At 49.2% G+C, this 20,204-nt stretch overlaps 1 protein-coding gene across 17 annotated transcripts in view; it reads left to right on the forward strand.

The window, feature by feature from the left end:
• The window catches only part of APBB2 (amyloid beta precursor protein binding family B member 2), a 377,265-nt gene that overhangs the window by 341,411 nt on the left and 15,650 nt on the right, over positions 1-20,204 (forward strand). The window contains exon 1 of one of the 17 annotated variants that reach the window (XM_060148304.1): positions 13,049-13,180. The exons of the other annotated variants lie outside the window; for them this stretch is intronic. Coding sequence (XP_060004287.1) covers positions 13,125-13,180 — 56 coding nt within the window. The 5' untranslated portion in view covers positions 13,049-13,124. Of the gene's footprint in view, positions 1-13,048; positions 13,181-20,204 lie in introns of those variants that run through there. 17 annotated transcript variants of the gene reach the window in all.

The raw sequence follows: 20,204 nt of genomic DNA on the forward strand, positions 1-20,204 counted from the left end.
GAGGCTTTCTGGCTATGGGTTGCAGGACAGCCCGTCTCCCTGGCATCAATCAGGCAGGTTGTAAGAGAAACCGGAAACCCAGGCCCGGCATGTCAGCTTTTCAAAGAGGTGGGATTAGGATGAAGTTTCAAAGTCCTGGGAGTCCCAAAAGGGAAACATTCGGCACAGTATGGGGGTACTCCGCCCCTCTCTTTTGCACGCCTTGGCCCTGGCCCCAGCGGCTGAGAGCACCTGGCCGGGGGCACCTGGCAGGGGAGTGAGCGGTGGGCGGGGACGGGCGGGGAGCGGGGGCGGACCACGTGCCTCTCCAGCAGCCAATGGGCTGCGGCGGCGGGCGGGCCGCGCGTGGGGAGGCGCGGATTGCACTTGCTTCAACTTGAGACGGAAGGAACGCACAGCAGCTGGTGTGAGCGACCGCTCCGGGGTGGCTGATACCCGCAACCTGGTCTCGTCCCCGGCACGGGGGCGGCATCCTCGCCCAGCCCCGGGGCCGCCCGGGAGGCCAGGGTGAGGGGCGTGGGGAGGGAGCGGCGCGCCTTTGTCTGCAGGTGAGCGCAGAGGTAACTGGCGGGGTGGGCGCCCGAGCTTGCGCCCGGGAGACCCGACCCGCGGGACAAAGGCTGCATCCTCCCTTCCCCGGAGTCAGTGCTTTGCGAGGTTCGGGGCGGCCGGGAGGGCTGAGGAGGGGTCTTTCTGCCTTGCTGGAGGGAAGGATGAGTATTGTATGAAATGGAGGGAAGGTGGAGGAGTCTTTTGATGCAATTTACCGGGGTGGCAGGAAGCTGTTCAGGGGTGGGCTGTTCAGATGGTCCACCCTGGGCATTTCTGTTGTGTCCAGTGTTATGATTGAGCAAATGAGTGCATTCATCTCACATGCCCTCTGATGAATCCACGTTTATGTCCTCTTGTCTACATTAGGAGTGAAAAATATTGCAGGATCTTGGTAATCCGATTTTTGAATTAAAAGCAATATCCTTTGGTGTAGAAAGACTGTGCGGTTTCAAATAATTTTAGTTGGATGACTTACAGTATTGGTGGACTTCCACGCAAATGTCTCAAATTCCCAAAAGGTAGAAAAGCTGCCAACTTATCACGTGCTTGTTCTTGGCACTGAAAAAAAAAAGTAGATTTTTGGTTTGGGTTTTTTTGTTTTGTTTTTTTAAGAAAAACGTGATCTAAATATTGAACACAACACTTGATTGGATTCTCGGGGAATCTGTGTATTATCTGTTTCCCTGTACCAGTATTGTATCCAGGCATGTCTATCGATTCCCCAGTTAATGTGTTAGCTGTGACTCTTCATTACTGCCTTGGGTGGGAAGAGACGGGGGAGGAGCAATCTCGTTAGTCTTTTCTTTCTCTTTATAACTGCAGCTGCAGCCTAGCTTTGACTAGTATCGTGAATGGTGGATTCCGCCTGCTTTCCTCGTGTTGTTCTCTTTCTGGTTTCCTTAGACCGTGGAGCAGTCAGTTTCTCCTCCAGCCTTACTCTGACCCGAAAGCAGTTTTTAAGCTTTCTCCCCAAAGTTCAGATCTTTGCCACTGCCCTTGAGTTGTAATTTGCTTTGTGAAGTCTTTCAGAACAGAGGTGTCCTGAGGTCTTTCCCAAGAAGTTAGATACGTAATGTTTTGTGAGGAGAACAGCCCTAAATCTGTATTTGTACATTTTGTCTGTAATTTTATAAGTTACCAGCGGTTTTGTTGTCCAAAGTGAGATGTGTAGAACAAGCTTAGTAGGGGAAAGACTTTCTACAAGGCATCAGCCACTGTCGTTGTAGAAAGTGCTATCGGACTTGACTCAGAGTGAAGGCATGGGCTGCGTGTGCCGGTTTGGTCAGGAGCCCCACCTTTCTGACCGCTGCTAGTTCGTTTATGAGTTTTTCTGTCGTTCTAACAAGTCCTGGCTTTTGAGCAATGGGGATAATTTATTTAACAAGCGTTTATTGAACACTTGCTCTGTGCTTGGCATTGGCACTAATGATCAAATAGTAAATGCAACAAGTACCTTCTTGCTTTCTTGGCGCTCACACTGTTCTAGCACAGGATCCATTTTGGGTCCTCTGAACTGGAGCATCCCTGGGGAGCAGTGTGGATGACCCCGAGGTGAGCCAGGAGGATGCTGCTGCCAGCTGCTGCCCGGGAGGTCAGCTGAGCCCAGGCTGTAGGTACAAACAGATGGGGCCAAAGTCACCTCCGCGCCAAGGATGGAGGTATTGATCAGACCAGTGGGTCGTTGTGCGCTGGACTCTGTCTTGAACATGCTTGCCTTGATGGTGGATACCTCTCGGAGGAGCCTGGGACTGCAAGAAGGGCCAGGAGAAGCTGAGTTCTCAAAGAGTTTGAACAGTGGCATTGTTTTTTCAGATGTGGTAATTCCGGTCTGTTTCAAAAACTATCCTTCATGCAGTCTCCTAGTCTCACCTCGGTAGCTTTCATCTTGAACAGCCCCTCAGGGAAATGAACTTCATTCTGGACCACTGACTGAGCTAAGCTTTATATCTGTCCCCAGTTTCCCAGGGGTTGAGGTGACTCCTAGGTTTAGAGACCTGGAACGTGGTTGGGAAACCCCTCTCATGCACTCTCTACTTTTCATGGATTTGGGGGAGTGTACTGATGGTACTTAATTTCTTACTCATCTGGGCTTTCAGACTTTTCCACAGATCCCTAGGGTCATGTGAAAACATACTAAATAGTAGTGTAACTTGTCCTTTTCAACTGCCTGTTTTAAATAAAGACTATGACATTTTTGAGAAGGTCTTAGCTCTTTGAATTCCTTTGTTCTTAACATAGTACCTAGCATAGGACGCTCTCCATAAATAATTGAATTGTTGAATGAATGTAGGTGAAATATTTCATTTTCTGCTTTTAGGGTTTAACTATGGTTATCACACGTACTTGATATTTATAATCTGTAGATTAATTTGCCCTTCAGCAGATGTGGAACATCCGTGTGTCAGGCATCTCGTGAGGTACATGAGGAAGTGGGAGAGATAGGGTTCAAAGAGGCAGGAGATAAGCTGGAAAAACAATTCAGGAAGCAAGATGATACGGATTATGATGGGTGCTGTGAGGTCAACAGCACAGTGCAACAGAGAGAGAGTACCTCGGTGGGGAAAGGGGCCACCAAGGGGCAGCCCATCCTAGGAGGTGGCATTTGAGCTGACCTTGAAAACTGGGAAGAAGCCGGGTGTGTGACGGGAGCAGGAGGAAGGAGGACAGACGAGGAGTGCTCAGCATGTTCAGGGATGTGAGAGAAGGCCAGGGTGGCTGGAGCCCGGAGCGGGAAGTCCAGTGATACGTGCTGCGGTGGAAGAGGTGCTTGGGGCCTGGGGGACAAGATCATACAGGGCTTTTTGGTTACGGTTGAAGGTTTGAATTTTCTTTTTAATGCCATGAGAAACCTCTGAAAGGTGGTAACCAGGGGAGTGCCATGATCTAATTTGTTTCATGAAGAAAGATCTCAGTGAATGCTATTAAGGGGTATGGATGTTGGCAGCTGAGCTGGAAGCTGAGGGTTCAGTTATTGAGTCCTGGTCCGGGAAAGATCAAAGTGGTGGCAGAGGGGATGAAGAGAAGCGGGTTGTGGAGGTTGAACTGGCAGGGTTGACTATGGAAGATGCAGGACAAGGAGTCACCTAGGACCGTACCTGGATTTTTAGATTCATTGTTTATTTCTGTTGGATATATGTATTAATAGAAATAATGACTGTATAAAGACAATTAAGCAATGAGCGACTCACTTTCAATTTATATTATACCAAGACCTTGACTTAATTCTGTCTTATTCTCCAGTGCAGATGAGCGGCCCTACCCAGTGGAGTGCTGTGCATTTGGCCAACGTTTCTAGGACATGTTCACCCTTCAGTGCCCTGACTATCCTTCTCAACTGGTTATCAGACCTTTGAGCATTTTCTCTGTTCTGTCATAAAAATGAAGGATCAAAGTAAGAAAGAAGACAGGTTTAAGCTTTAATCCATACGGAATTACTCTACCTTTCCTTCCAGATTTATAAGATACCATTGATAATTGCATCTGAAGTTGTTTCTTTCATATACAGTATCCTCCATTGTTCCAACAACAGATATTCTGTTGTAAATAAGACTTGTTCTATATCTATTTAAAATCAGAAAGAGTAATATTCCTTAGTAACTTTGCGGGAAATTCACTGTGCATTTTGCGAGCTAGAAAAGCCATTTCCTTGTATCTAAAAACTAGAGAAATGAAATACTTGGTCTCTGATGGGATTTTTTGGGGGGGGCCCCTCCTTCTAGCTTCCGATTTGTGAACATGAAAGCTTACAATGTCTTTGTCAGTTAACTTTGGTTTTGAAACCATCTTTAGTTTGGGTTTTCAGAAAAATATTGATGCAGAAAATATTTCTTCCACAGTCAGAATTTTAGGCAGATGAGAAGGGGCAGAAGTGACTTGGGCTGCCATCCCTTCTGATCTGGAAGCCCGGACTTGTTACCCTAGAACATGTGAGTCTGTGGATGAATAAATTATGACAGCTGAAATAATTATGACAGAGGAAAAGCAGCTGCAGAGAACACAGTTGACAATCGGGGCTGATTTGACCTGATTCTGTCATGTCAAAGCATGCATCTGTTTGCCAGGTTACAGGAAAATGCTGTTTTCAAGGAGTCCAGTGTGTTTTGTTCTTTATCCAGCCCCCTGCACCCCCCCCAAAAAGAAAAAAGAAAAACATTCTAAGAAGAGTCATAGCCTGCTAGTGACTCTTCCAAAATCACATGGCTGGAGCAGAGACCCGTATTGATTCTGGTTCTCATTTCGGGCACCCATGTAGCATTTTAGTTGAGCAAAAGATATTTTGATTCTAAAACTGCAAACTGGAAGAGTTCTTACTCTTGCTTCTGGGTGGAATAGTTTCCAGCTGGCCCTGGAGTTTGTCACCTGTGAGAAGGATTATTCCACCATCTCAGCCAGTCGCAACGGGTTTAATACACGCTTGGTTCACTGCTCTGCTGTTACCATCTTGAAATTCGTAATAATTTTTTCACGCAGGGCCTTGCGTTTTCATTTTGCACTGGGCTCCGCAAGTCATTGAGCTGGTCCTAGCCTCGCTGTCGGTCCATGTTGTGTGTTGCACCTCTGAATCAGGCCGACATCTAGAGCAGGGCTCCACGCTTGTTCTGTGAAAGTCCAGATGTTAACTCTTTGGGGCTCTGTGGTCTCTGTTGCAGCTCCTCAGCGCTGTCACGCTGACACAGAAGCAGCCTTCGGCAGTAGGAGATGAAGGAGTACGGCTGTGTTCAGTGACACTCTGTTTATAAAAGCAGACAGGGGGTGGTTGGACTGTGGTCCTGGGGCCGTCGTTTGCGACCCCTGATGTAAAGGAGGACCTGAGTGGAAACCACAGTGACAACTGAAGTAGAGATCTTGTCCTTTGGAAGCAAGGAGGCTCGGTTACCTTTGGGCAGCTTTGTGGTGCTCTGAAAACCAGTCTCCAGAGAGCACTCCTGAAGAAGGTCAGGCTGGTGGGGGTACTTCTGCGACAGACCGTCATTTGAACGTCCCTGAACCCACGCGTGAGCTTCTTCGAGACGGCATGTTAATTCTGTTTGTCAAGTGTGAAGACATACGGACAATAAAAGGAAGGTGAACTCGGACAGTAAAAACAGGATGCTACCGTGATGGGATTGTGGTTTTATTTTTTTAAAGATTTATTATATTTGAGGGAAAAGAAAAAAGATTCTGGAGTAAGGAGGCTAACTGTGTATAAGAAGTAACCTCATTCAACAGGAACGGTGTGTCCTCTTTCAAACTGTATCCAGAAGTTAACCCCTGCTCAGACAGTGTAGCACCTCCCGGCTGGGGATACGGGGGGGCATTGGGGGAATGCTCTGTGCGGCCTTATATATAGTCCAGCTCTCCATACTTCCTCTGCCTCCGCATGTATGGAAATGTGTTGTCTGGGGTCTTTTCTCTAAATGATAAACAAAAGTTTATTTCTCTTAGAGTACAAAGATAAAGAAGAGTATCTGGGGAGTCAGTAACTCTTGATAGAAATCAATGTACAAGGGAAATTTATATATTGATTTCTTTAGGAGCAGAGGAACCGTTTTTCATTTAGACAAATGTTCTAAAGAAGGAACCTAGTTAGGGGCTCTGGAAACGTTTCTGCTGGAGATGATCAGAGTATAGATTTGCTTTGCTTTCAAATTGAGTCACAAGAGATTAATAATCTTCTAAGAACTCGCTTCCTGCCCATTCAGATAAAATATATGTTTTATTAACATTCTTTCTCATTGACATGAGAACGGAATGTGAACTAAAGCCATTATTAAAGTGCTGGCTGTAATAAACGATAGCAGTGGAAAAAGAAATCCAGCCAATTCCCTATTATTCACGGCATTATTCTCTTACCAACATGATCAGGAATAAGGGAGGAAGACCTTTGTTTATGCTACTTAGTTATTTAGTAAAAAATATTTATTGATTACCTATTATGTGCCAGGCAGTGAGGAGTGAACACTTACCCATGGTGGTGAGTGAACAAGGCAGAAACGTTGCCGTTGGCGCGAATTTTACTTTTTTGTCGGGCAGAAGGAAGGACAGTCAGTAAACAAATAAGCAGGGTAGTTTTAGAAGCCTTGAGAGCTGGTGGTGACTGGGTGGTCCGGAGGGGTCTTCTGGAGGTAATGATGACAAGGAGTCCTTCATGGGAGATCTGGGGGACTCAGTGTCCAGGCAGAAAAGAACAGTGAGCACACAGGCTCCAAGGCAGAAGCGGTGGGCGTGTTTGTGAACACAGTATGGCTGGAGCCCAGCAAGTGTGGGTGAGGCAGGAAGTGAGGTCAGAAAGATAGATGGGGAGTGTGGGGTTGGGTGGGGGAAGAGTCATAAGCAGGGGAGCAACAGGGTAAGTGTCTGCTGTGTAAAGAATGAAGTCCTCAGCCTTTGCCCTGCAAAGTTATTTAGACCAAACACAGCACTTCTGTTTTTTTAAACAATTTCTTAATACCAGGAGATCTTCCTTCCTCCCTCCCTTCCTTCCTTCCTCCCTCCCTTCCTTCCTTCCTCCCTCTCTTCCTTCCTTCCTCCCTCCCTCCCTCCCTCCCTTCTTGCATTGGGTCTTCGTTGCTGCGCGCGGGCTTTCTCTAGTTGCGGCGACCGGGGGCTTCTCTTCACTGCAGTGCGCAGGCTTCTCACTGCGGTGGCTGCTCTTGTTGCAGAGCACGGGCTGTAGGCACGCAGGCTCAGTAGTCGTGGTTCGCGGGCTCTAGAGCGCAGGCTCAGTAGATGTGGCGCCCGGGCTTAGTTGCTCCGCAGCATGTGGGATCTTCCCGGACCAGGGCTCGAACCCGTGTCCCCTGTATTGGCAGGCGGATTCTTAACCACTGCTCCACCAGGGAAGTCCCACAACACAATTTTTTGTCACCAGGTCCAGCTGTGGCGCAACCAAAAATCCAGTAGGGATGGAGACAGGAGCAGAGAGCTGAGGCCACCTTTCTTCATCAAGGGGTGAGGTCCTGAGGAGAGCCCATTCATTGGGAAGGAGGCAGGCTCAGGTGCCCCCAAAACACAGAGTCATGGCGAGACCAGCCAGGCCAACCTGTCTCCCATTTGTGGATCCACCACTTTCTAGCTTGGGGGTTTTGAACCTTAGATTCTCTCATAAAATGAGAGTCACGAGTCTCCCCTTCAAGGGTATCGTGTGGCTTGGCGTTAACGTGCACCCAGAACAGAGCCTGGCTGGCTGGGAGGCAGATGGAATAAAATGGGAACCGCCAGTGTTACTTTGTTTTTAGCAATCAGTCATTCTAGTGTTGATGTCTATTTTTGTGTAGGTATTATTGAGTCTACAGAGTATTAGGGATACTTGTATCTACATGTAAGTTTCCGTAATGTAAGTGGAGGCCAAATGTCTTTTGGCCTTTTGTGTTATCTTGTACTAGCATTCCTTCTGTCTGCACAAAGGAATGGGGATTGGCTATATAGGTATAGCCCTAAAGCCTCTTGCAAATTCAGAAACGGATTTAAGAATGTGTCTTCCCCACAAGAGGCCCTCCGTGAGACTGGGTGCATGGAGTTGAAGGAAATTCCCCCACAGGCTTGCCGTGGTTTTAACTCAGAGCCTGGTCTGTACCCTGCCAGTGGTTGGTGCCGTCGTGGAACTTCTTGCATGGAAGCCACTTTCCCCGTACGGGGAACTGTCATCTTCCCCGCTCTGTACCAGAGTCTTTAAATGTTCCCTTGTTCTCAGACCTCGTCAGATAGGGGCCTTCCGGGTATCAAAGTATTTTGGTTTTTGTTTTGCCATCTCTGCTTTCAGGAAGGAAGCCAGCCCATGGTTTCACAATTCAGGTATATTTTACATTAATTTTATCCTTTGATGGTGCCCTGAACTTTATATCGTGAAACCGTAATGTGGCATGAATTACCTCTCACTTGAGAACTCAATATAAGTTGTGTGTGTGTATTCTCTTTTTGCTCAGATATTCAGAGAAGCAAGGTTTTTGGGTTTTTGTTTTTAACTGTAATACAGCACAGATGAAAGCAGTCGCTCCTTAATTCTTGCTGTCTTCAAAGACGGACTTAAAAAAAATTCTCATTTCCTGGTTGCTCCCAAATATCCTTTTTTGCCTCATTAGTAAGCTGACTGGTAACTATTGTGTCTTCTCTCTGGTGACATGAGAAAGTCCTTTGTTTAGAAGAATGTGCCTTGAATTTCAATAACCTTAAACCACTTTAGATCCGCAACTTCACACTTATTCTAGTTGGAACGCTAAGGCCTGTGTCTGCTAGTCACCAGTTAACAGGCTCCCTGGTGCTGGGGTAGGGGATAGGGGGAGACAGGAGCAGGGAGGTGGGAAGGATACTCGTTTTGCAAAGGAAGGTACACTTGTCAGAGAGAGGTGTTCCTGCTGCCGTTTGGTTCTGGGAAGGACAGAACCTTTCCCTGAGCTGCATCTTCTGAAACTCACTAGACACCAGATGGTAAATTTGCATAAACTCAGAGTTCAGTTCGGAGGTCTTTCACCTGCAGGGTGTGGATTCTAAAGGGGTCTGTGAATGAGTTTCAGGGATTATTGAACTTTCTCCCCACCACCACCTTGCGATGGTGTGTGAAAGTGTGGGTCTGTATGTATTTCTATCTGGAGTGTTTTCATCAGAGTCCAAAAGGTTCCATGATCCAAAAGAGGTTAGAAACCTTCCTCTTGGCAGACCTCCTCCCTCTCAGTTGGTAACGGCACTACTCAGCGTACCCATCCGGCCCACACTGCACACCGTCCTGCTGTGAGAGTCTGACACGGATTAATGGGTGCGATCCTCACATCACTCTTAGGAAATGAGTAGTACCACTTATTGCTCCCGTTTCACAGACGAGGAGACTGAAGAACAAAGAGGCTAAGGGCCTTGACCAAATGCAGACAGTGAATAAATGTCAGGGACAAAAAAACTTGAAGCTGGGGAAAAAGAAACTGTCAGGTTCATGAGTTTGTTTGAGAGCCTTCATGACATGAAGTTTTATGTCTTCATTGCCACGTGGGTAATGCTGGTCTGTGCCGGCGCTCAGAAGGCTCAAAAGACTCTCAGTGATGGCAGACGAGCACCAAAAAGTAGTACGAAGCAGAGAGTTCTGCAAACATGGAGCGAGAAGTTCTCTGGCAAGACTTTGCTTTACATACTCAGTTTGTGAAAAGTAGACGGTGTGCATTGCATAAGAAGTAGGTGGCTGTGCTGGGGAGATGCGTCCTCTTCCAAAGAGCTGGAGTAGACATTGTTATTCTGGTATGCTATTTTGTGTGTGTGTGTGTGTGTGTGTGTGTGTGTGTGTGTGTGTGTGTGTGTGTGTGTGTGTGTGTGTGTGTGTGTGTAATTTCCTATTCATTTGGGTGCCCGGTTACACATGCCAAGTAGTTCTGTTATTTCAGGCTTATTTTAATGAAAACATTGCCAATTACTCCTCCGTTCATTTTCCCAAGAAACCGCCGCCCAGAACATGGAGATCGGGCAGGCTTCGGGTGTGAGGCTGGTGTGGAATTCATCATGGGGCTGAATTCTTCCCACTGGCACCTTGTGGGGTGAGACGGGAGTAAGCTTGCACCTGGCTCTAAATGGAGCCTTCCCTGCTCTCAGAATGACGCTTCACGCAGAGGCCCAACTTTGGGCCGCTGTTTCCGCCCCAGCACATTACAAGGTGTCGAATTGGTGAAGGCGCGGCCACTAGGACCCTGCTGCATTTTTCCAATGACATTTCAGAGATCTCTCTGAAGTCCCTATTTATGGCTGTTTTTCTCTTCAACACTTAAATCTGAGCAGTGTCTATTAACCCCAAACAAATTAACCTTGTGAAAAGTTCAGTGTCATTTTTCTGAGTACTGCCCTCAGGGAAAAAGCAGGGTAGCTACATATCGATGTCATTTCCTTAAGTGAATCACGAGTAATGGGTCTGATTTCAAATATCCAAGGCGCCCGTAATAATTGTACACGAAAGAAACAGATCGCGTCCTTGGGGGTCTAGACTTAAGGTTACTTAAATATACTACGTATGCTAGCCACAGGCTTTTTATTAAGAGTAAAAAATTAAAAGCACCTGGCATAAATCAAAAGTTAGTCAAAGAAATGCTGCCCATTCATTTTTGGAAGAGTCGAAGCACTTGAATTCTTTTCTGATAAAAATCTGAGCATTAGGAGATTCCAAGAGCATGTGATCTTAGATAAGAAACCCAAGATTGAGGTTAAGTGACTTGCAGAGTGTTTACTCACACTGGGACCAGAGTCCAGGTCTTTGGATCCTTTGCTGATGATCTAAATTGCCTCCAAAGACTGGTTTTGATAGTGGGGCAGTGCAGAGGGGCAGGCTCGAGGTGGAGGGAGGTACCCTCAATGCTATGCTAAGTGATGCCCAGTAAATCTGAGGCCACAGATACTCCCCCCAAGTGACCTCTCTTTGGCGGGAGACATTTCGTCTCAAACGCTGCCCAGCACGACCCAACTGAGACATGACACCGTCAGGTGACCTGGGGATGATAACTGTAGTGATGCGGTCTGTCGCACTTGTAACAGACCACGCGTTCTTTGCACACACCATCTCGTTTAATTGAGTTCGCATGATTACCCTGAGCCAGGGGTCCTTGTCCCTTTTTCACTGACGAGGAAACAGGTTCCAAGGGCCACAGAGAGGGACCCCAGGAAAAAGAGAGGGTAAGTAGCCAGCAGGGTATGAACACAGCTCTGACTGCTTACTCAGCTAAAGGGCCTCTCTTGGGAATTTTCAGCTGCCTTCTTCCCGTGCAAAAGTTCACAGGCCTCAGAGAGGGAGGGGGGGTCCCCCCGTTTACCTAAAACCCCAGTTGCAAACCCTTTGCCCCATCTTGAACACCTGTGCGTAGCAGCGTGCTGGCTCGTTTGGGAGACAAACCGTGAGGTGACTCTGCAGGACTGTGAAGAAGCATGGGGTTCCCGTCCTAGGCGCATTCCCAGAAGACCAGAATGAGAGTCCTGCAGGCCTGCGGTCGAACGCTGACTTCCCGTGTACCTTGGTCAAATCGCTCGAGTCCTCTGAGCTTGTTTCCTTTTTTGTCAGTGAGAACAGTAGTATCTGCCTTGTCAGGTTGCTGTTACGGCATCACAGAGCCGGAGCTCAGTGAACGGTAGTCTGGGAGCCGCTGGGAGTGTGATTGTGGCCATCACATCTACTGCAGGGTGGTTACCTGCGCCTTGGGGCACGCGTGTCACGGTGGTTTTCCTCAAGTGTTGAGGTAGAAACGAATATATTAAATACAGTCCTCTGTAATCTCCCCTCCAGGTAAGAGCTGACAGTTGGATGTTAAGTTGTTGCAGATTTTTTGCCACGCGTACGTTAAAATACACACTCAAACATTTGTTGTTTTTTTCCTGTAAGACCTTATATCTGCGACTTGGGTTGTTTTTGCTTGCTTGCCTTCCCCCCATTTGATAAGATGTCATGGTCGCTGTTCAGTATCAGGGTGGACAGCTTCACCTTTCCGCCCAGCGACGGGGCGTGCTTGCTCTTCCACGCCGTGATTTCAGCCCTCATCTCCGCAGGGCCCTGTTGGCCGCTCCATGACCCTGGCCACTGCGCCCCTCCAAGGGCAGCTTTCTGCCTTTCCTCCTTATCCGCCTCTTCAGTCTGTTCAAGTGGGATGCATGCCTGTGACTGACTTGGGGCTCTGTCCTCGGGGCCCCTTCAAATTGGCTGTGCTGAGACCAGGAGGGGGTGGTGAGCCCTCCGGGTCGGAGGTTAAGTGGCGTCATTAGCGTTGCCCTGGCAGCTCAGAGCAGCTCTGGGGATGGAACTCAAAGTGTTCAGCCCCAGACTCCAAATTGCTGTCGGCTCCTCTCCACCTTCCACCCCTCTCTTCCCCGGCACAAATCTGTTTCCTCACCTTTAAGCTCATTTACTGGCCCGGCCTCGTCCCACCTCCGCCCTTGGCCCTCTGCTCTGCTTCCGCCCCCTCCTGCTCTGTTGCCCTCTGTGGACGCAGTTCCGTGAAAGTATCTGAAGTGTAATGTTGTAGTTCTATTAATAGGATGTCAGAAGTGTTGGTAAAGCAGGTAAGGCTGTTGCCATGTCAATGTTTCCATATGGGTTTTATTTGTTTTGTTTTGTTTTGTTTGCGGTACGCGGGCCTCTCACTGTTGGGGCCCCTCCCGTTGCGGAGCACAGGCTCCGGACGTGCAGGCTCAGCGGCCATGTCTCACGGGCCCAGCCGCTCTGCGGCATATGGGATCTTCCCAGACCGGGGCACGAACCCGTGTCCCCTGCATCGGCAGGCGGACTCTCAACCACTGCGCCACCAGGGAAGCCCTCCATATGTTTTTTTATTGGCAGCAGGTGGAGCTGGAAAAGGAGGATAAGTACTCTGCCGCTGTTCACTGCAAATGGTTTCCTGTATTTCACTGTGATATTTTAGGCTTGATTACCTCCCCAGGTTGATACGTTGCCTCTGTAAACTCAGCTGGCATCTCTTGGCTTCATCGTAATGTGGCTCAAAATACACACTTCTGTGTGAGAGAGTTCAGCTAAAATAAGCACCGAAAGGCTATTAATTGCAGCCAAGTTGGGAAATAAGATGGGATGTCAGAGCTCAGAGTCGCTGTTAACGGGACTGTGTTATGCACCGGTTGCCATGTGAATGCTAACGTGTTGTTTCTGCTCTGTCCCCTCATGCCTTCCCGGATTCAGAGAGAGGTAACCAACCAATTTTCACTTCTCCCCCTTTGTGCTGTCTTCAGTGTCTGGCAAAGCTCACTTGCTGCCTTCATGCCCTGTCGCCACCATCATAGCCATGCTGTCTTTGAAAGGCAGAACTTTGTTTTGTTTAACCTTTTCTCATCATCATTGTTATGTGTCCTGCATTTAAAATAGTGTGGAATTGCCTCTGGGTCCCTGATCCTCTGTTGCTTGACCCTGTTTGGGGAAGGTGTTGGTCAGAACAGTAACTTGGTCCCTCTCACTACTGACTGAGCAGAGTCTAATCAGCATGCTAGGGAGAAGGCGTGATAGAAATAGTCAGGCTAGGTACCATGTTGTGTAGGAGGGTTTTTGTGCTTCGTGAAGAACTAATACTAGGACCTGCTTGTTATGACTTCTCTATAGAGTTTCGTTGGTGAGATTTGGTTCTAGGCCAGTAGCTGGAAGGACTGACTCAATTTCAGTCTGGATTATTAGCAAACATCTATGGAATTCTTCTCCCTTCTCACCTGTAGACGAACATAATGATGAAAAGGCTGGAACTCCAAAAGGAAAGGCATTTGTACCTCAGATGTGTGTGTCTCCCACGCTCTGACCATCAGCCTGACCATTGGGCTGACTGGGGGCTTTTAAGCCCCATGATTCCTCAGCTCAATCATTTAATGAAAGCTCCATTTTTGATGGAAGGAGAAAGTTTGGGAATTTTTCTCCGTGAAAAAATGATTGTGAGTACTGCTTGGCAAAGTGAAGGGGCACCAACGCTGGCCTCTTTGCTTTTTGTGCTGGAGTCCGTCCCAGGGGCCTCCCTCCTGGCTGGGGCTGAGCTCCAGCTAGCGGCCACTGTCCTCCCTTAGGATAAGCTGCTGTCATAGCTCAATGGCTGGAGGGAAGGGAGAGGGCGTAGGCTGGGTGGGTAGCACTTCCACAGTCGGTCTTCCAGAGGGTCTGCTTAGGAGAATTTGGGAGCTTAATTGACTTTCTCACTACTATTGAGGAGGCTCTGGGCCCCTGGAGGTGATGCAGGTTTCTGGAGGATGAGGGCTCTGGGTTTGGTTATGAGCTCTCTTGTCTCAAGTCACCACACCTCTTGTCAGAGTGCATGGTAAGGATGTTTTCAGATCTTTGCTAGTTCCTACCCTCCGTGTCCTCGCTGGGAACCAGTTGCTCTGAATATTAACAGCAAGACTGTTCTAGAGAGGGCTACAAATTCTGGTTTGCCCAAGCCACCTGGATTATTGGCAGGTGGTAGAATTTCAGATCTGCTGTGTACACAGTCTGTGTGTCTCCTGAAAGCACCTGGTGAGGGCTTCCCTGCAGAGAATTTGTGTTTACCCAGGTGATGAGCTGCTAGAATGCCCCTTTCAGAGTTTACAAACTTAGCATCTTCTTAAGCTTGCAGAGAAGGAGAGTTTGAGTTTATCAAACCAGAGCCTGAGCTTTGTGAAATTAATGATGCCCACATATGGTGCATGTGCCAGTGGGTACAGTTTGAAAAACAAAGTCGTGTGTGTGTGTGTGTGTGTGTGTGTGTGTGTGTGTGACCTTCTGGATTAGCTGTTTAGGAAGATGACATTTCTCATCCCCTTTCCCCCCTCTTTCCTCCTCCAACCCCCGCAAAACAAGATTTTCAAAATGCAATCAGAAAATGAGCAGTTAGGCAAAGAAGAGCAGGCAGTCCCGAAAACAGGATCCCTCCCTCCAGGCCCTATGCAGGTGAGATGGAGAGAAAGCCCTTTATCATAAGGGGCTGGGAATAGAGTATTTAGATCCAATCTGGTTGCTGCCCTCCTGTCCTTCTTTGCAGGTGGGACCCGCCCTCTGCAGTGGTAACAACTCTGTTCGCTTATTGCTTCTACTGAAAGATAAGCTGGGAGGATAAGGGTCTTTAGGTTCATTTCAACAAGTGTTATTATATTCGTATCTGTACAAAGATTTATTAAAACATCCCTCGTGGATACGGAGACAGTATTTCAAAGTGGGCTTTTTCTTTGACTTCGTTTTCCTCACTTATAATAACAACTAACATTATTCAGTTGCCTTCACGTGCTAGCCTTCGCAGATTTGACCAGAGCAAAATACGGGTTGTGTGAAAGACGTTACCAAATCGTGGAGACTTGGTCAGGAGTGCTAACAGAAAAGATTGAGCGAGAGAGTGAATGGCAGGGAATCTAACAGAAAAGAGAAGAGAGAGCTACTGCCAGACACATCTGGGCTGTCACGTGCCTGAGGAGGGCAGCTCCAGAAAGCAGAACCCAATCCCACAGGCAAAAGTTGCAGGGAGGCAAGTTTCCATTCATCGTTAAGAAAAAATATATTTTGGTTCGCAGCGAGCATTCAGCAGTGGAGCTCCTGATCCATTAAGTAAATGAGGTTTTATACCACTGATATATTCTAGGCACCACCTGTCTGGGTTGCTGTAGAAGGAGGGACTTTGAAATGTTAGCCTGGGTAACTGCTACGAGGTCTGTAGGTGCCTATAAATACCTTTTGAGGAGGGATAAACACATAAGCAGATTTCATTTATGTAAGGGTCGTGGTGGGAGAGATTTAGGGAAAGGTTGAGCAGTTCTGTTTTGGCTACTTTCTAATAGAACACATTTGAATAAAGAGTCGTTTATTCATTCATTCCGTAAAGATGGATTAAGCCCCTACATGCTGTTCAGCTGAGAATAATAAAAGCAATCTTTTGCCCGTTTTCTTTGCCATTAAGAAATTTGAGGCTGTCATGTAAGATGTCTTAGCACTGACATTTTTCCCTGTCAGAACTCGCTGCGGGTCCTCTGGGGGAATAATTACTGGGGAACAGAGCAAAAGGAGAGGAACAAAAAGAGTTGGAGACACAAGGGCTTAGCCAGCAAATGGTGAAAGGTAGTTGATTCACTTCTGTTACAGTGTAAGGAAGAGACTTAGCTATAAACCTTCCGCTTCGTGGTTTACAGAGGAAATGCAGTGATCCCCCTGACTGCAGGAAATAAATGGGGCAAAACTCCAGAGGGGACCGGCACCTCTTTTAGCAAATGGCGTCTCCAGGAGCGAGCTGGAGCAAAGGACAAAAGTGGCCCTTGTTGCTCAGTGTCAGACACAATGACTCAGACGGACGGGCATCTAGCAGAATTTGTTAGAAAAGACGGGCGCCTGCTCTGACTGGACCTCGGGGGCCATTTGGGCCAGCTCTGTGGTTTTATAGACCACACCGAGGCCCTGGAAGGAGGCGTGACCACGGGGGCAGCATGGAAACCCATTTGAGCGCATCTTGGCTCTGAGCTGTGACACTCTCCGTGCTGTGGGCACCGGGTAGCTGCAGCCCGAGTGCACCGCACAGTGTCAGAGCCCCTGCGGGCGCTGCCCAGCTGGCTGGGTGACACCCACCGACGCCCGCTGCTCTGTCCTCCCAAATTCCCACGCGTGGCACTGGGCTGATCTGTCAGGGATACTCTAGCCGTGGAGGCTGGTAATTAAAGCAATTTCTTGTCCCCCTCAATATAGGAAAAACTCTAGAATATGTTAAATTGCTCTTACATATGGGCATGAGGACCTTTAGGATTATAATACCGATTGGAAAAGAGTCTGAAAGGCTGAGTTAGGCCACATCTTGGTCATTGTGAAAGTGAACGATGGGCCATGGGTGTTCATTGACTGTCCTCTCTACTGTGTGTTTGAGAAGTTCCAGAATGAGAAGTTTAAGAAAGGAGGAGAAAAAGAAGAGGTACTGTGTTCTTTTGACTCCCGCACCCTGAAGCTGGGACCCAAACTCCATTCTCCAGGGGAAGGGCCCGGCAGGCCGAGGTCACCGCAGACCTCCACGTCGCTGAGACCGAGTGGCTTGTCTCCTGCTGCCCAGCGGACTTCTCCCGAAACTTCTCCTGGCTCTTTGGAGCCAGTCTGTCCTGGGCTTTCCTACTCCCAGCACTCTTTTTTCAGCCTTTCGTTAGGCCTTTGGCCTCAATTAGCCCTTCAAACGCCTTTCCTCCTTGGGGTCCAGACCTTGTTTTGTCTTTCTCATTCTCCAGTCTCCCATCTGCTCCCCTGACCTCAGCTGCCCCCTAGGCCCAGACCACAGGCCTGAGCTCAGGGACCGACTGTCCACCTGCTTGGTGGGCGCCCCCCACCGCCAAGCACCTCACACTATTGTCCAACCTGGAGCACATCAGCTTCCTTCACCAGATCCTTCCCCCTCCCGTCCCCAGTGTGAGGGTACTTCGCTGTCCCAGGAGGGACCTCGGAGTTATTCTGGATTTTCCTTCTCATCTCCCACATCCCTCATCCTGCAGCCACCCTTCCGGTACCTCTTACCCGTCTGTCTTCTCCAGGCTGCTCTCGGGGAGGCTAACTCAGCCTTGCCTTTTCCAGCTGTTCGAGGCTGGTGCCTTCCTTGGCTCGTAGCCCTTGCGTCGGTTCTTTTACTTATAAGGAAAGCGCGTCCTCCTCTCCCTGGTAACTGTGTTGGGCCCGCCCCAGATAATCCAGGATAACAGCCCCTTCTCAGGATCCTTCCCTTAATCCCGTCTGCAGAGGCCCTTTTGCCATGTAAGGTAACCTATTCACAGATTCTGGGAGTGAGGACAGGAGTATCTTGGGAGGGTCATTATTCTGTCTCCTGCTGCAGCCTTTTTCAGAAATCAGGGGCTGAAAAGCCAAGGTTTTAAAACAACCAGTTAAGAGGTGTTTGGATTTCCGTTCTGAACAAGGATGAGATGAACTCAGCCATATGTTTCATTGCACACAAAGGAAGTTGTCGAACTGTCTGCGCTCCGGGTCAGAGGGAGGTCTCGCAAATCCCCGTGTTTGAGGCCTTCTGCTCTTTTAGGGTGACTTGGGATATGTTTCATGGAGTAAAACAGGAGAGACATGCAGATCTCCTGACCCCCGCAGTGAGGAGAGGAAGGCACTTGTTTTCTCCTGGGAGGTTAGTTCCGGGCAGATTTCTGCTTCCCTGATCTGTTAGCCTGGTACCTGGGAGGGAACAGGAAAAGACAAAGCTGTTGAAAAAAAAAAGTGTCAGAATCCCCCAAACAGAGCCTGCGGCTGCTGAGCTGCCCTCTTGAGATGTGGATTCCAGATGGTTGCCTTAGGCATTAATCACTTTCTCCTGAGCCAGAAGAACATGAAGATTAATAATTTTTAAAAATTACTGCTAAGGGGTTGCATCTGAAAGAGCAGAGGGCACAGAGCTGAAGTTTGATGGGAGCTGATTATTGATCAGGGCCTGTTTGGTCCTCCGTGATGGTGACCTTGCACTTGCTACACTTGTAAGGCCGACCAGCTGTCACAGAGAGCAGGATGGATCTTGGAAGCTTACATCATAGGATATCAGAGCCAGAAAGGGACCTCGGAAATCATATTCCATCACTTAGAGATGAGGTTTGACTCCATGCCCAGTGTTGTACAGCTCAGTGGAGTCCGGAACGGGACTAGCAATTGGGTCGCCTGGATCCTGATCCGTTGCCCTCTAGCTGTCCCTGACTCTCTCTGAGTCTCAGAGAGGACAGATGGAGGTAAGATCTCTACGGTAACTACTAAAGGTAGGGCGTAACGAGCTGTCATCCTTTGTGGTGCAGAATACAGATCCTGTCGGCATTCAGACACAAGCGAGGTGCTGGGGGCCGGAGGGCCAGGCAGGCTTTTGAGCTGGGCCGTACAGAGTAGGTAGAGTAGTGAGCTCCAGACGGTACAGGGAGGCCAGGGGTCACCATGCCAGGCAAGGGGAGGTACCGTGAGCGGAGGTGGAGCCCCAGCTTTCTGGAGCAGAGGGGAGAGCTCCTTAATTGGAGCAAGGATGCTGGAGGAGTTGGTGGGACAAATTTTGGGACTCCAGAAATCCAGACAGAGGTCTTTGGACTTTCTGTGGGTGACCCCAGAACTTCAAAGAGATGTGGCCTCAGGAAATGAGGACTGAACGTGGAATTTTGAAGAGGAAGAGTTGTGCGTGTCGAGACACTGCATATATTACTGTAGGAACCATCCAGGAAAGAGAAGTAGCCAGAAGGAGGGGGGCCAAAAACAAGACTGCCTGCCCTTGAGCATGTCTCCAAAAGTGATGCCTTCTCGTCATTTCTTTTTTTTTTTTTTTTTGCGGTACGCGGGCCTCTCACTGTTGTGGCCTCTCCCGTTGCGGAGCACAGGCTCCGGACACGCAGGCTCAGCGGCCATGGCTCACGGGCCCAGCCGCTCCGCGGCACACGGGATCCTCCCGGACCGGGGCACGAACCCGCGTCCCCTGCATCGGCAGGCGGACTCTCAACCACTGCGCCACCAGGGAAGCCCTCGTCGTTTCCTTTTTGAAGCAATAAGCTGTCTCGATGGGGGTTGAGACTAGGATGGAAAGGCCTCAGGAGCACAGTGTGGAAAAGGGCTCTGCTCGCCCCCAAAGTCTGGGCCCAGCTCCTCACCCAGAACCCCGCCCTCAGCCCACTGTCACGGCACCTGTTCACACCTCTGACCACTAGCCAGCTTTCCCGCCGGGAAACGGGGGACATGCTGCAGATCCCTATGCTTGAGAGAGGGGGCACTCCGTACCAATTATGGCCGGGCCCAGACTGGGTGTTGGGAATGGATAAGGCTCAAATCGTCTTCACGGAGCTTCGAGGTGTTGTGGGGAAGACAGAACTCATGAGCAGATAGATGCCCATGGTACCCAGTGGTGAGTGCTGTGCGTACAGGGAACACAGCAGCACCCGGCAGGGTACTCACCCAGCTTCAGCTGCGTCTTCACCCGAGGCCGGGGCATGGAGACGGTGTGAGCAAAGGCAGGGAGACGAGACCCACCTAGGGTGCCTGAGTGGTGGCAGGGCTGGCGAGGAAGGGGTTGGCTTCAAGACACGGTCAGGAGGTAAAATCGGCTGAACACGGGGGTTGGGTGTGGAGTGCCGGGGCCGGCGGTGGGAGCATCAGGAAGTCCCCCCGGCGCTAGCATGGAGGACACCAACTGCCGTGGAACGTGAGGGCGCAGGGGAAGGTGGAGCAGAGCAGACCCGAGGGCAGGTGTGCACAGGCGGAGGTTCGAGTGCCTGTGGGTAAAGAT

The sequence above is a fragment of the Lagenorhynchus albirostris genome, chromosome 4 (genome assembly GCF_949774975.1).
Source record: "Lagenorhynchus albirostris chromosome 4, mLagAlb1.1, whole genome shotgun sequence".
Taxonomy (NCBI): Eukaryota; Metazoa; Chordata; class Mammalia; order Artiodactyla; family Delphinidae; genus Lagenorhynchus; species Lagenorhynchus albirostris.